The following is a 15,847-nucleotide window of genomic DNA, read 5'->3' as shown; positions in this document are numbered from 1 at the left end:
TCTAAATGTTGTGTTTAGGCCAGAAACAAAGAAATAGATACTCAACACAAATACAGCAGACAGTTGAGTGAGGAATATGTTTGCATATAGTCCAAACAGACCAGGCCATAACATTTTAAAGACCCAGGAGCCTCCATTAGAGCATGTAGCCAAAGTATTGATGAGGTGAGTAAAGAGAAGGGGTAGGCAATCCGGGCGAATCTTCCTGCCTTCCCACCCACCACTTATCTCTTCCCATCCCTGCAGCTGCCAAGGGAACAGGGCATCTAAGGAAAGACTCAAAATACAAAGGAAACTTGTTGAAAAAGATTCAAGGAAACCAGAGCCTGAACATGTCTTATATTAATATCCAAACAGATGAAAGAAAAGATTAGGAATCCTTTTTTGGATATGACTTCACCAAGAAAAGAGTAAACCATGAGTTCTCTCATGTCCCTCCGTACCTCAGAGATAGGGGATGGGTGTGAGTCAAATGACTGCTCATTGAAGATAGAAGAAAAACCCAGTGGTGTGGGGAAAGTTCCATAGCATTTTATGGAATATATTAGTAGTTGAGCATGGTGGTACATGCCTGTAATTCCAGCACCAGGGATGTGAAGATAGGATTGTGAGTTCAAGTCTAGCCCGAGCAACTTAGTAAGTTTTAGGCAAGCCTGGGCTACATGTAATACCATGTCTCAAATGTACAAGCAATGATGCGATGACAACAACAAAACTCAAAAATCAACAACAACAACAAAATCAGTGACCAAGTGGCTATTTTTTATCTAAATAGTCAGGTCCAGTTCCCTCGAAGCAGCTCCTTAGCCAATGATTTATGGAGGAAAGACTCTTAAGAGGGACTTGTCAAGAAGTGAGAGGAATTGGGGGAAGAGGAAAGGGCTAGCCTTAGTCCCATCCCAGGGGGCTCTGGGTTGTAGTCGGTGGTGTACTGACCACAGGCTTGTGGGATACCTTTTCCCACTCACTTTAGTCAAACATAGAAGGTTGTATTTCCCCAGGCATTGGGGAGGTCAGTTGACAGTGCCCATTCCTTGGAGAGATACCCAGGAGCTGTAAGCTACAGCACATGTGGCAGCTGGGGCTATGCACTACCCAGGAAGGGGGTCTGGCTGTGGAGCCAGCAATATCTGCTGTGTACCTGGCAGAGGTGATTGCTCTAGTCCGGTGGTGTGGACAGGATCACAGAGGCCAGATATGATGGCCCTTTGACCTGAGATCAAAATATCGGGGGCCAGGTGGAGCTGAGTGCCAGAGGAACAAAGAAATGTATATTCAGTTTACGGCATGGGCCTGGTTCAGAGAATAATCTTTTGGATTTAAGTGTTTTTAGTTGAGCCGACTGAGGGACATTCTAAGAATGGTTGGCTGTGGACAGAAGGATTTGCTTTGGGGAGAGAGATCTGTGTGTTGGAGTGTAAAAGAATGACCAACACTTGCTGGACTCCACACTGCCCACACCCACACTGCACAGTGCTTTCTGGGACCAGCAGCACCGCAGAGGCTGTTGAACGTGCACAATCACACGTTCTGATGCCTCAGTATACCACCTTCATTGTTCAGATACTGAACTTTACTGTCTTTTTCTGCTTTGTAAAATGAATGCCTATTCTGTAGAAGGCTTCAGATGGCATGAAGAGTTGTAATGAAGAAAGTGTAAGCCACCATAAATGGCTGAAGAGGCAAACATGTCAGCAGGGTTTGGCACAGTCTTGGAGAGAGGGTTGGCCCTAGAAGATGATAACCCCAAAGTGTGGTGGTTCATACCTGTAATCCCAGCACTCAGAGGCTGAGGCAGGAGGATTGCTGCAAATTCAAGGTCAGCCCGGGCAACACTGTCTCAAAAAACCACAAACAGGCTGGGGAGATAGCTCAGTTGGTAAGTGCTTCTGGTGCAAGCCTGAGGACCTGACTTCCATCTCCAGAACCCATGTGAAAAACCAGGTGTAGTACAGTCCCGTACACAGGTGCACCAGCACATACAGGTACACACAAACCAACCTGCAGGCACTGGGAATATAGCTCAGTTGATAGAGTGCTTGCCTAGTGTGTTCAAAGCCTGGTTTAATCGCCAGCACTACATACAGTGGGTGTGGTGGCACACTCCTGTAGTTCCAGCACTCAGGAGGTAAAGTCAGGAGGATCAGAAGTTCAAGGTCATCCTTGGCTACATAGGGAGTTCAAGGCCACCAGGGTTACCAGGAAAATAAAAAATAAAAATCCTCACACTTCCATTTGGAGCAAAGGAGGTGCTTGCCCTTCCTGCAGAGTTGTGTTCCACTGAGAGACGCTGAGGAATTCCAACTTGAGGTCAGGGGATTGGGAGGGGCTGCCCACAGGACAGTATGCCCTCTTGCCTTATCTTCCATCAGGGGCTACATTGAGAGGGACCTGGAGGCAAACAAATCCCAGCCTGATTAAAGAAGAGAGGACAATGGAGCCTTTGTTTGGAGCCTAAAGCAAAGGATTGACTGGAGTGGGAAAAATGCAGGTCAGGAGCTGTTTGGAATTGGGCAGCTGGCTGAAGAGACATGCAGTGGGCTCCTAAGCAGCCCCAACTTGCCTGTTTTTATTTTAACTTAGTTTTTAGCTATAAAAAGATAAAATATTCATATTGGGAAAACTGAAAATAAAAATTTAAAAGCAAACCTCTCTTACCTGCTGAGCCCTCGTTCACTTCTGCAAGCTCAACGCCATTTGTTTCTTCTTCCAGAGGTTTCTAAGGCTTCTTGTGTGTGAAGTAGCTCTTGGGGCTTGCTCCATTGCACAGTGGACACACCTTATTTCTCTTTAGTAGCTGCCCGTTTAATAGGAATCATGACAAAGATTTCCATCATGGAGGCACAGCCTTTTTCTGATTCCTTTATAGATACTTCCATTTTCAGGGTTTTTGTTTTTTGTTTTTGTTTTTACAGGGTCGTACTATGTAGTTCTGGCTAGCTTAGAGCTCTCTATGTAGACCAGGCTGGCCTCAAACTCACAAAGCTCTCCCTACTTCTGGGATTAAAGGCATGTACCACCAAGTCCATCCCCCTTTCTGTTTTTTTAAAATTCCAGAAAGTACTACTATGAAATATTTTTTTATTATTATTATCCTTATTTTATGAGTATTTTGCCTGCATGTATGTAAGTGTACCACATATGTGCAATGCCTGAAAAGGCCAGAAGAGGGTGTTGGATAGTTACCGCTGGTTGTTAGCTGCCATGTTGGTGTTAGGAATTGAACCTGGGTGCTCTGGAAGAATAGCAAGTGCTCTTAATTACTGATCCATCTCTCCAGCCTCTATTAGGAATTTTCTTGTGTCCATTGCCTACCTGTGCAAGTCTTTCTGTAGTGTAACTTCCCACAAGTGGGCATTCCTAATTGCCTTCCCGGGAAGATGCCCTCCGTGTCCACTCCCACAAGGAGACCCATATAAAAGCTTCTTGCTGGAGTTCACGATTGGATCAAATTCAGGGAGCACTTGAGCTAGATAGAGCAAGGAAAGCAAGCAGAAAGTTCCCTCCAGCTACAAAGAATTACCCTGGAGATGTGTGATATGCGACTAGACAGTAAAGGCCTAGGATGAAGAACTCCAAGGGCTGACAGTGAGACAAGTCTCTCCCAGTCACCTAGGGGTCACATTTAACAACGAAAAAATTATTTTGTTGTGAAATAAATAATGCATACAAAAGTATACACAAAGTTTAAAAAGTGTATAATTTAAAGACAAATACTGAATACTAAGGGACTCACTCGCTGATTTATGCATGGCTTGTTTCCATTGTGTTGAGCTCAACTGTAAGCACTGAAGTCATATCCCATTGAGTACTTAGTATTTACCAGGTCCTGTGATGGAGATACCTCAGTTAATCCTCAGATTAGCACTAAGCAAGGGTATAAATACTTTCTGCATGTTTTGGGTGAGGACACTGAGCTGTGGAGGGGTTAACAGACTGACCATGTACTCCGTTAATGAGTGGCAGATGTATGATGCCTGCCTTTTTAGTGGTCTTGGACTTTGGAACTCATGTAGGTGTCAGTAGGTTAATGATGTCTGGCAACAGATGGTGCTTTCCGGTTCCCAAGCTCTGCTCTCAGTATGGACAAGGTTGGCATTTGCTGGAGAGCTCCATGATGGGTGAGGTTTCAGTGTTGGGTCTTGGCATTGATCTCCCTTATCCAAGTCTACCTTCGTTCCCTTGAACGTGTGGAGGGTAGGAGTGCTCCAAGCGGGGGTGGGGTGGGGGGTGGGGAGTGGTTATTCCCATTCCCAGGAAGGGACATGGAGGAGCTTTGACCGGAGGAGCTTTGACATGTCTGCCTGCACCAATGAGTTTCCAGAGTCAGGAGGGGAAGCAGGAACACTAGGGTAGGGAGCAGGTTTATAAGGTAGAAATGCCATAGCTAGTGCTTTTGAGGCCTACCTCCTTCCATGTCTGTGTCATGAGTCACCCAGACTCAAAACCAGACTCAGCTCCCATCCCACCTCCTTGGAAAAAAACCTAAAGTCAGCTCCATTCCCCACTGTGGAAGCCATGCAGGGCTCTGAAATCTCTCAGCCCCAGCTCTTCATGCCCTGCTGGGTGCTCTGCCCATAGAAGACAGGTGTCCAGACTGTCTTGAACACAGAGGGGTAGGGGATATGACTCTGTGCACATTGTGCCCAGTGTGGTTCAGCCAGTCTCCAGGTCACCCTTAAAGTAGGAGGCTCCATGAGTGGAACCAGAAATACTCATTTCTTGGGGGATATATGCATTGAAGTATCATTCTGTCATAAGGAACAAAATCATGTCATTTTCAGGAAAATGGAGCTGAAGAGCTTCGTGTTAAGTGACATAAGTGACTCAGAAAGGCAAATATTTGGTGGAATTAATACTTGCCAATTTAAAGCTGGGCATGGATGGAATCACACACCTGTAACCTAAGCACTTGGAAAGTAGATGTAGGAGGATCAGGAGTTTAAGACCAGCTCTGTCTTAAAGCCCCTATCCCACACAGATATTTTAATTTAAAAAGTAAGTAAAATTAGCTGGGTGTGGTGGTGCATGCCTCTAATCTCAACACTTAGGAGGCAGAGGCAGGCAGAGCTCTGAGACTGAGGCCAGCCTGGTCTACACAGTGAGTTCTAGGCCAGCTGGGGCTACAGGGAGATCCTGCCTCAAAAATCAAATGAACAAAAGTAAATTTTAAAGAAAAGAAGCATCCATTTCTGGGAATGCAGGCGGAAGCCTGATGCCAGTGTGCCAGTCCCCGTGTTTCTGTTTAATGTGGGTCATTTCTAGTGATGTTGTCAGGGGGCACCTGGCCTCTACTAAATTCATTTTGCTGAGCTGAAGCTAGCTTCGCAGTTTGTCTTGCCAGGGGTCCTGGGAGCCATCTTCCAGCTGCCATGCCTGCCTAGAAAGCCTGGTAAAGGAGGGTTTACCTTGGGGGAGTTGAAGTAGAATCATTTAGATGTCTGTTGCCCATAATTTTGTAGGGAACTGGTCCCGCAGATGAGACCTCTTTTCTCAGGTCCAGTAGGGTTCAAGAAAGCATTCATTTAAAAACTAAACTGCACTACGTTGTGATGACTCTCACCTGTAACCCCAGCCATCAGGAAGCTGAGGCAGGAAGATAGGGTATTTTGAGGCCAGCCTGGGTTACACAGCAAGACCTTGTCTCCAAACAACAACCACCTATTTATTATAAGATTACTTACGGCTGAGCACTGAGGAGTATGCAGGAGTTTCTTAACTTCTGGCAGTTTTTCTAACATGTAGACCATAATGTAGGCTGTCACTCTGCTTGCCCAGGTTGGGGTAACATCGTGCCAGGACAGTGCTGCAGCACAGAATTTCTAATGTGAATGTTGTAGGAAATGGTGTGTGTTTCTGGATAATGGCTAGAAGAAAAGAGGACTTGCTTTGTTGAGGTGGTGGGCTGGGACAGGGGAAAGTATTCCTTACTACATTTTAAAAATAGATTTTTATTGATATTTTTGCAAAATTCATACATCTTGATCATATTTAGACTCCCCCTCCCCTATCTACACCTCCCCATAGTCCCCCCTCCCACTGTTTTTCATGCATTCTGTCACATATGTTAAGGTATCAAGCCAAGTTTCTGTTTCCCAGTGTCCCTTGGTGTGAGTCTAGCCACTGGAGCTTGGTCAACCTATCTAGCATCATTCCCTTAAAGAAAACCAACTCTCAGCCAGGCGTGGTGTCTGTCACAGGCCTTTAGTCCCCGCACTTGGGAGGCAGAGGCAGGTGGATCTTTATGAATTTGAGGCCAGCCTGGTCTACATAGCAAGTTCCAGGACAGCTGGGGCTACAGGGAGACCCTGTGAACAACAACAACAACAAAAAAACAACTCTCCCTCCCCAAGTGGTCATCAGTGGGCAATAGTTTCTCAGCTAAGGTTGGGCTTCTTCCCTATTCCCTCCCTTCTGTGCTGGTTTTTTGTCTAGTTTGAACTTGCATGGGTCTTGTACATCCTGTGACTGTCTGTAAATTCATATGGGTAACTTCCCAGCTGTCTGGAAAACTCTGTTTCCTTGTGGTCTTCCTTCTTACATTTTGACTTCCTTTATCATCTGGGTAAGCAAAACATTAGTGAAGAGGCTGAGAAGCTCTTTGGTCTGCCTCTATGAGCTGTCACTAAGGAACTAAGGACCACGAGAAGAGCCAGGAGGCTTGGCTGCCTTCAGATGTCTGGGGGCTATACTGAGGCCCAATTTTGCATTGCTTGGGCCTGTGATTTTCCTTTTTGGGGGGGAGGTGGTCTTTCTTTTTTCCAAAAGAGAAGCTTCAGCTTCTCTTTATTGAAAGACCTGGCTACAAAGGCAAGCTGGGACAGCAGGTATGAGAGGGTGAGCCCTTCCTCAGAGTGTCAGGGAGGAGGGAATGGAAACTCATAATGATGGTTCTAGCCAGTTCCAGACACAGGAGTCTATTTTTTTGGTGTTTTTGAAACAGTATTTCCTTGTAGCCCCAGCTGGCCTGGAACTCACTGTGTAGACCAGGCTGCCTCCCAAGTGCTGGGACTACAGGCGTGCACCGCCACGCCAGGCTCCTTTGTTGTTTTGAAACAAGGTTTTACTGCATAACCTAGTTTGGGCTCAAACTTGAGTTTCTTGGGGCTGGTGAGATGGCTCAGTGGGTAAAGGAGCTTGCTGCCAAGTAATCCCTGGGACCCACATGGTAAAAGCAGAGTACAAACTCATCGAAGTTGACCTATTACCTCCATACAAATACTATGACATGTACACACACAAAATAAATATTTTAAACAAACTAACAAAAAAACAACCTTGAGTTTCTCCTGATTCAGATTCCTGGCTGCTAGGATTATAGAAATGTGCTGTGCCACCATGCCCACTTTATTTTTGAATGGGCATGGTGGTGCAGGACTATAATCCCAGTACTTGAGAGTGGAGGCAGAAGGATCAGGAATTCAAGTTTATAAGCTCACTCTGTAGTGAGCTTGAGGGCCAGATGAGACCCTGTCTTTAAAAAAAAAAAAAGAAAAAATTGACAATTGATTGCTGTTAGATGAGGAACAGCTGACCTTCCTAAAACAAAGACCTCTAGATAGGCTGACTAGATTCACCAGATGGACAAGTAGTGGAGAATGGCTGGGGGTGACGACAACACAGCAGACAGTAGCAAGGATGACAGAGTATAAGGGTTCTAGTAGGGGGAGGGAGGCTATGCCATCTGGGAAGTGGGTGTATAGTCAAATTATGATGGTTTGAGATGTTCTGTGTGATATACACACACAAAAAAATCAACAAATTTCTTAAAATGTATTATAGTTGAGGAGGAAGTATCAAAATGGTTTTATATCCATACACAAGTGCCAAGAATCCGATTGCAACTGACTATGACTAGTAATAATCAGATACATACAGATTAGGGACACATGTGCCAACATCTCAGTGTTAGTAGCAAAAACAATGAGTCTTTCTGTAACAAACAGTATATTTTAAAATGAAATGGAGCTCTTTTTTATTTTTATTTATTTATTTTCTCTTTTTGAGGCAGGGTCTCCCTGTAGTCCCAGCTGACCTGAACTCACTATGTAGACCAGGCTGGCCTTGAACTCACAAAGATCCGCCTGCCTCTTGCTCCCAAGTGCTGGGACTAAAAGTGTGCGCCACCACGCCTGGCTGGAGAGCTTTTTTAAAGGTTAAAAACTCATTCAATTTTATGTCTTACCGGGCTTATACTGAGTTCAATGTTGCATAACTGTATTAATTCAACAGCAAACCTAAAAATTTTATACCCACTTTTGAAAGAGATGTATCTTTGCTCTGGAAACTGTTATTGAGTATATTAAAGCTGTAATTATATGCTTCTTCTAAAAAAATTAAAAAGAATATTTAAAAAATTTAATAATAAAAAAAGAAAAAAATTATTACTTTTATTTATTTTGTGGTACTGGAAATTGAGCCCAGGACCATATGTATGCTAGGCAAGTCTTCTATGACTGAGCCACATTCCAACCTGGGCCTGTGAGATTCAAAGGGTGGTCCTGGCCAAAGCCAGGGATTCTCAGTTCCGAGCCAGGTATAGTGGTGCTACACTGTGGAGTCAGAGGCAAGCAGATCTCTGTGAGTTTGAGGCCAGCCGGGAGGGTGAGTTTTAGGCCAGCCTCGGCTACACAGTGAGAGCCTCTCTCAGAAAAAAAAGTTAGATCACTCCAGAAAGAGAAATTCCAGGGCCAGATCCTAGGAATTTGCTTTTTGTTTGTTTGGTTTGGTTTTTGAGGGTTCAGACTCATGGCAATCCTAATTCAGCCTCCCAAGCGCTGGGATGACAGACCCGTGTTAAAATGTTCTTAATCCTGATTGGTGAGGGTTTTTGGTTTTGTAGCTGGTGAGGGTTTTTGGTTTTGTAGTGTTCTACCTCTTGTACCTTAGTTTAATCCCAGCCCTTAGATAGGTCTAAAGAGAAAAGGTAGGAATTCATAAACCTGCTTGTTCAGTTGTGGCTAGAGTACAGCCTCCTAAGGAAACTGAGAAGTCCTCTGTTCAGGTCACATTCAGAGCAATTAAATACATTTTAAAACCCAAGTATACATACCAGAGGCAGGTGGATCTCTGTGAGATTGAGGCCACCCTGGTTCACACTGTGACTTCCAGGTGGGCTGTGACTAGAGAGACCCTGTCAAAAAACAATCAACAAAAGACAAAACAAAACAAACAAACAAAAAAACACCTAAGTACATTATTTTGTAGAAAGCATGAACAATCCCAAAAAACTCTGAACAGGACTAAGGGAAGAGATGTGTAATAGGTGTGGGGGGGCACTTTAGATTTTTAAATTATTTATTTTGGCTTTATTTTTACTTTGTATGCATAGAAGTGTTTTGCCTGCATATAAGTGTACCTGTGCCTGCAATGCCCATCCAGGTCAGAAAAGAGGACATTAGATTCCCTGGAACTGGAGTTACAGATGGTTGTTAGCTGCCCTATGGGTGCTGGGAACCGAACCCAGGTCCTCAGCAAGAGCAGCTAGTGCTCTTAACCACTGAGCCACGAGCCATCTCCCCAGCCCGTTGGGTCATTTTGTTTGTTTGTTTTAGTTTTTTCCTTTTTTTGAAACAGAGTCTCCAGCTGGCCTAGAACTTATTATGTAGACCAGACTGGCTTCAAACTCACAGAGATTTGCCTGCTTCTGACTCCTGAGTGCTGGGATCAGAGGTGTGTGTCACCATGCCTGGTTGTTTTGGTTCTTGAGACAGGGTCTCTCTGCTGGCTTGGAACTATGTACACCAGGCTGACTTTGATCTCACAGAAATCCACCTGCCTCTACCTTCTGAGTGCTGGTTGTGTGCCACCACATCTGGCTTTTTTTTTTTTTTTTTTTGGTGATACATCTTATGTAGTCATGGGGCCCAGGCTGGTCTTGAACTTTTTTTTTTAAGACAAGGTCTCACTATGTAGCCGTGGCTGGCCTCAAACTCTAAGATTAAAGGGCACTGCCACACACAGCATTACAGCATAAAACAAACAAACAAACAAATATGCTGAATCATCTTCGTGGGTGCAGCACACATGTGAGTGAGCACATGGGTGTGGAGGCTAGAGGTAGGTTCAAGATGTCAAGTGTCTTCCTCGATTGCTCTCCAACTTACCTTTTTTTTTTCACTTATTGTGTGTGTGTGTATGTGTGTGTGTTTCTGTGAGTGAGCACACACGTGTAGAGGCCAGAGGTAGATTTGAGATGTCAAGTGTCTTCCTCCATTGCTCTCCAACTTACCTTATTTTTTTTCATTTATTTAGTGTGTGTGTGTGTCCGTGTGTCCATGTGTCAGTGCTGATGTCTGTCCTTGCCACAGTGTGCCTAAGGGGGATCAAAAGACAACTTGTGAGAGTCATCTCCTTTCACCATGTGGTTTCCATGGTTCAAACTCAGGTTTTCAGGCCTCAGCGTCTTTATCCACCAAGCCATGTCACTGCTCTGACACACAGTTTTTTGTTTGTTTGCTTTGGTTTCTTTGAATCAGGGTCTCTCACTTGACCTGAAACTTGCCAATTATGCTACGCTGGACCAACAGTAAGTGTCAGAGATCTGCCTGTCTTTGCCTCTTAGAAATGGGATTACAAGTGCACACCACCATTTCTTTTTTAATGTGTATGAATGTTTTGCCTACATGTATATAAGTGCACATGTGCGTGCAATGCCTGAATAGGCCAGAAGAGGACATCGGATCCCCTGGGACTGGAGTTACAGAGGGTTGTTAGCCACCATGTGGTTGCTGGGACCAGAATCCAGGTCCTCTGCAAGAACAGCCTGTGCTCTTGACCGCTAAGCCATCTCTCCAGCCCTTCATACCTCGTTTTTTTTTGATGTTAGGTTCTAGGAATTGAGCTCAGGTCCTTGTGCTTGCTTGCAAACCAAGTGCTTTACCAAATAAGCTATTGTCCCAGCCACCACCTGCCTAGTTCTTTTGGTTTTTTTAAGACAGGCTCTCCCTATAGCCATAGCTGGTCTGGAATTCTACATAGACCAGGCTGGCCTCTGCCTCCCAAGTGCTGGCCTTCTGCCGTAGCTCTTAATTTCATCTATTCCCTACAATCCTTGGCACAGTATAAGTGTGTGCTCTATGCTGCCTCCCATGTTGCCCAGCAGAGCTGGACCCTGGGTGCTCAGCACAGAGACTTGTGGTGACTCACCCTGTCCTAGCTCCCTCATTTCCCTATCTGATTTCTTCATCGCCAGGCCGTGCTTCCTGGGATGGCCTTTTCAATAATAAATTTCTTGATGTAGGATCTTTGTCTCAGGGTCTGTTTCCAGGAAAACCCACAGAACATAAAATGAAAACAAAGTTTACCTTGCCCACTAGAAGATGAAACTATTAAGGCAGAAGAGTGGGAAGATTATGACTATTTCTCCTAGAGGTGGGTGGTGGATTCTGCCTCCTATCCCTGTGTTAGGTTTGCTCATGTGGACGTCAGAGCCCTTTGTAGATGTTTCTGGCCCTGCTTTCATAGTTTTCCTCACATTGCCCTGTTCTCAGTCATAGGAAACTGTAACTGCTTCATAGTGAGAGGCTGGGGCTTGGCCAATGACCAGCTGATGACTTGTCTGCCCCTCATCCTTGCAGGAATTCGCCCCTACAAATGTGAGGTGTGTAACAAAGCCTTCACCCAGCGCTGCTCCTTGGAGTCCCATCTGAAGAAGATCCACGGGGTGCAGCAGCAGTATGCCTACAAGCAGCGTCGGGACAAACTCTACGTGTGTGAGGATTGCGGCTACACAGGCCCCACCCAGGAGGACCTGTATCTGCATGTGAACAGTGCCCATCCAAGCAGCACGTTTCTCAAAAAGACTTCCAAAAAGTTGGCGGCCCTTCTGCAGAGCAAGCTGACGTCCACACTTCGGGAGACTCCCAGCCTAAGTGAAGAGGAGGAAAAAAAGTGAGGAGGAGGAGGAGGAAGGGGAGGAGAGATACCGATGCCACGTTTACACGTACTTCAGGTTTTCAGGTGTCTCCCCCCATACTCATTCCACTGTCTGCTTTTAGTGACAAGCATTCAGTTCACCTCTGTCCTTTTGGGACATCAGCAGTAGGATGCATCCCCAGGTTGTCAAGCATTCTGCCACATCAGACCCTGTACCATGTGTCCTATTGAACTCAGTTGCATTCACAGGTCTGTTTTCCATACTCTTGGTGGCCCACGTCACCGTGCAGGGTTTTTGTGTATGTGTACCTGTATTTTTTTTTTTTAAATGGAATTTTCACACACGAACAGAGGGATGTTCTTAAAGAGACCATCATCTTGTGGTGCCTTGAAATGCTACTGAAGCAAGGAAAATGCATATTCTTCGGAAAGCGTTTACAATTATTTTAATAAATGAAGTGTTCGTGTGAAACGTCTTTTAAAAACAAAATAGTGTTAAGCTTCAGCTCTTTTGTTGAGGGCTTGTGTGATGCTGGGCTCCATTATCTGGAGGGAAGTTGATGGTTCTGTCTTGGTAGAATGGGTTTGAGGAAGCAAATCTTTCAGTTGAGTAGAACAAATGGTTGGTTGGTGGAACGAAACCAGCACCGAGAGGCAGGCTCATGGGCAGATAGGACTTAGAGGGTAGCATGTGAGAACTCACTGTTCTCCTCTTTCCATGCCCCTGGGGTTCCTGCAGAGGTCTTCGCTTTTTGGGTTTTTTTTTTTTTTTTTGTCTTTTTGAGACAAGGTCTCACTGTAGCCCCATCTGACTTGAACTGCTATGTAGACCAGGCTGGCTTTGAACTCCCAGAGATCTTCCTGCCTCTGCTGGGATCAAAGGCCTGAGCCACCATGCCCAGCTCTTGCAGAGGTCTTTGGCTTTCCAAGCTAGGACTTGCTGGATGAAGGCTCAGCTTCCTCCCTGGAGGCTGGCCGTGGGTGAAGCATGAGACAAACCCTGGAACATGAGAAACGAGCCCAGACACGAAGAGCACCTGCTGAGGTGCACCTGCCAGAGGCCAGTCAACAGTAGGCTTTCCTTTCAGGGTGCAGGACTGAGCATGCAGCCACCTTGGGCAACCTCCCTCTTTCTCCTCATTTTGGAGTCCCATTTCCAAAGGTAGGGGAGGTTAATAATCTTATCCACCTTGAGATTCAACAGAGGGAAAAGGAAAGCAGCAGGCCAAGCAGGTGAGGAGTTGGTTTCTATGACTGATGGGCAGTGAGAAGCCCTGTAGTTAAGGCCTTGACACAGTGCCTGTGCTGCTGTCTGAATTGAGTACAACGTGATGATCAGCCACGTCTCATCCTTTTTCTGCCTGTCCTTGTCTGCAGGCATTACCTGGGCCGCTCCTTGGGAAACTTTTGGATGATGTGGTCTTTTTCTTATTTCCTCCCTCTGTATCAGCATCTCTCCCCTTCCTTCCCTGTTCCTTCTCTCAACTTCTCGTTCTCCCCTTCTCTCCTGCACTCTGAGCCAGGCAGTCTGCCAAGAGCTGGACAGTTGAAATACTCCATTTCTCTTCCAAAAGGAAGAAAGGAAGCAAAGCCTTCTGTAGAGCACTGGTGAGGTGCCAGGCAGTGAAATGGGCACCCTCACTGTACAGATATTCTCTAGAACATCTGTAGAACCTCCCTAGAGGTCAGCAGCCCCATCTTCTGTGAGTTAGCCCTGAGGCCTTTAAGTCTAGTTAAAGCACCTCTTTTCCTCATTCCTCACCCTTCCTTCAAAACAGAAAAGACTTCAGGTTCAGCTGGGACCATGCAGAAATAGGTACAAGAGTCAAGGTGGCTGTGGCAATCATTGCCCCTCCTACTTAGCCTGAGGAGGCTAAGACCATCAGCCATCTGTAGAACCCACAGGTGTGTGTCTGGCCTCGCCTGAAGCTCCAGGTGGGTGGGGTGAGGCCTCAGAGCCACAGTCTAAAAGGCTACAGTGTGACCACAGTGGCAGGGTTGAACTTGGGTCTCCACGTGGTGCAGCCTCCCAAGACAGCTGGGACTGAAGGATCCACCCTGATGCCAGAGGACAGACTGTTGACATGTCTCCTGGCTCTTGCCACTGAGAGGCTTGAAATAGGCTGACTTGCTTTCTTCTCAGTTATGCAGGTGGTAATGACAAAATGAGCCATTGGCCAGAAGTGTGTGACTGGCAGCGGCCTGTTTCACACAGGTTCTGTGAAGCAGCTAATGTTCTCACAAGGGCCAGGTTTTTATTAAACTTGTTTGGTTGTGAGTGACAGAAACTGGCTTAAAATGGCTTTAACAGTGCTTTCCATGGTTCTTCCATGACCTGCAGCCAACAGGAAGGAATCGGAGCCTCCCTAAGGAAGACCTGATGGAACTGGGGCTAAAAATTCTTGTTCCAAGCCTGACAACCTAAGTTTGACAACAACAGCCCCCTCCCAAGGACCCACATAATGGAAAGAGAGAATGGACTTTCACATATGACCTCTATTCATATGTTGTGGCATCCACATACTCCCTCCCACATACACACACTTTTTTAAAGTTCCAGTTTAGGGATGGTCAGATCTAAGGCTTAGGTAGAGGCATTGTCTCTTGTCTTTCAACCTTTTCTGCATTTTAATAAATTGAGATGGGATCTTGCTACATAGTCCAGGCCGGTCTTGAACTTGTGATCCTTCTGCCTAAGTCTCCCAAGCACTTGAGTTCACAGTCTTGCACTACCATGCCCTGCTATCTGTCTTTAGGCTCTTTTTCTTCCTATAGTGACTTCTTAGGTAGGCTCAGGTAGATGATGTCCATCCACAACTCTGAACTTGTATCCCACCAGTACAGTAGGGTAGAGGGCAGTTTCCCTTTTCACTGGAGATCTTGGGTAGATTTGGCTCTAGGGCCCACTTTGAGCTATCATTGTGCCCTGGGACATATGGTACCCTACTGATGTCCCTGAATCTAGTGTAGTGATCAGATCAGCTATATCCCTGAGAAAGTGGCTCTCCAGCAGAAAACCAAGGAGTGAGCTGAAGCCAAGGTTCTCTGGTTAGAACCATGGGTAGCCATCTTGGATTTGGTTCCATGATAAGCTGACTCTGAGGTAAACATTCAAGTTCTAGTAGATTAGGAGCTAATCCCAGGAAGAGTCCGTAGGGACATGGGCAAGAATGACAGGATGGAAAGGCAGTTGCAAAGGAATAGAACTAAGAAAGTTAACTGCTGTGGGCAACGGGAGCTCTGGGAGGCAAGAAGATGTATGCTTGAGTGCCCACTGGAAAGGCAGAAGAAACTCCATAAACTCCCCCATCCAGGTGTTTTGTTCCTGGACCCTTGCAACTTGTCCATGCTTGCCCTGGCCAAGTATACTCTCTGTGTCAGGAAAAACCCCCAGGCAGAGTTGCAAGGGTCAGTCAGAGCAACCTTCAGGGCATAGACCTAGAAGCTGATGAACGACAGCCGGGTCTGTATGCGTCTGGAAAGTTCCCACTCGCTGTGTGAAGGCATGTACCACTACATCCAGCTTGGATGTCCACTCTACTTTCTGACCCCCTCCTTATCCCAACCTTGCTAGCTAGGCCTGGTTTGCTTAGCCCACGTTTCCAGACTTGATTTAGGGACTGGTTCTGAGGCTGGTGGCCCTGAAGCCGTGGGTCTGTCAGTGTTAGGGGTCAGACCTGCCCCAAGTCTGCTCAGCAGCACTTGCCTTGGGTTGGTGTTAGGTCAGCACACTGTGCTGATGTTGGTGTTAGGCAGAAGTGCTTCCTGGATATTCATTTTGGAAAAAGGGATCTATTATCCATTGGTGGAATTCATTTTATAGGAGTCTTAGGTTGACTCCTAGAAGCTTCCGAGATGTGTGATTTACTGAAAGAGGCTGTGGGGAGAAACCAGTAAAGGAAGTGAGGGAAGCAAGGCCTTGAAGAGGCAGAAATGAGATGAAGATCTGGGCTCCTCTGACATGTAGCCA

The 15,847-nt window shown here is 46.0% G+C and overlaps 1 protein-coding gene across 1 annotated transcript in view; it reads left to right on the top strand.

The window, feature by feature from the left end:
- Ovol2 (ovo like zinc finger 2) overlaps positions 1 to 12,637 on the top strand; it is a 31,092-nt gene extending 18,455 nt beyond the window's left edge. Inside the window, exon 4 of the mRNA XM_008850277.2 lies at positions 11,580 to 12,637. Coding sequence (XP_008848499.1) covers positions 11,580 to 11,896 — 317 coding nt within the window. The 3' untranslated portion in view covers positions 11,897 to 12,637. The remainder of the gene's footprint in view (positions 1 to 11,579) is intronic.
- Positions 12,638 to 15,847: the final 3,210 nt, after the last annotated feature.

Source organism: Nannospalax galili, unplaced genomic scaffold (assembly GCF_000622305.1).
Source record: "Nannospalax galili isolate Female #2095 unplaced genomic scaffold, S.galili_v1.0 scaffold245, whole genome shotgun sequence".
Taxonomy (NCBI): domain Eukaryota; kingdom Metazoa; phylum Chordata; class Mammalia; order Rodentia; family Spalacidae; genus Nannospalax; species Nannospalax galili.
This window is presented reverse-complemented; position numbering and strand designations above follow the sequence as displayed.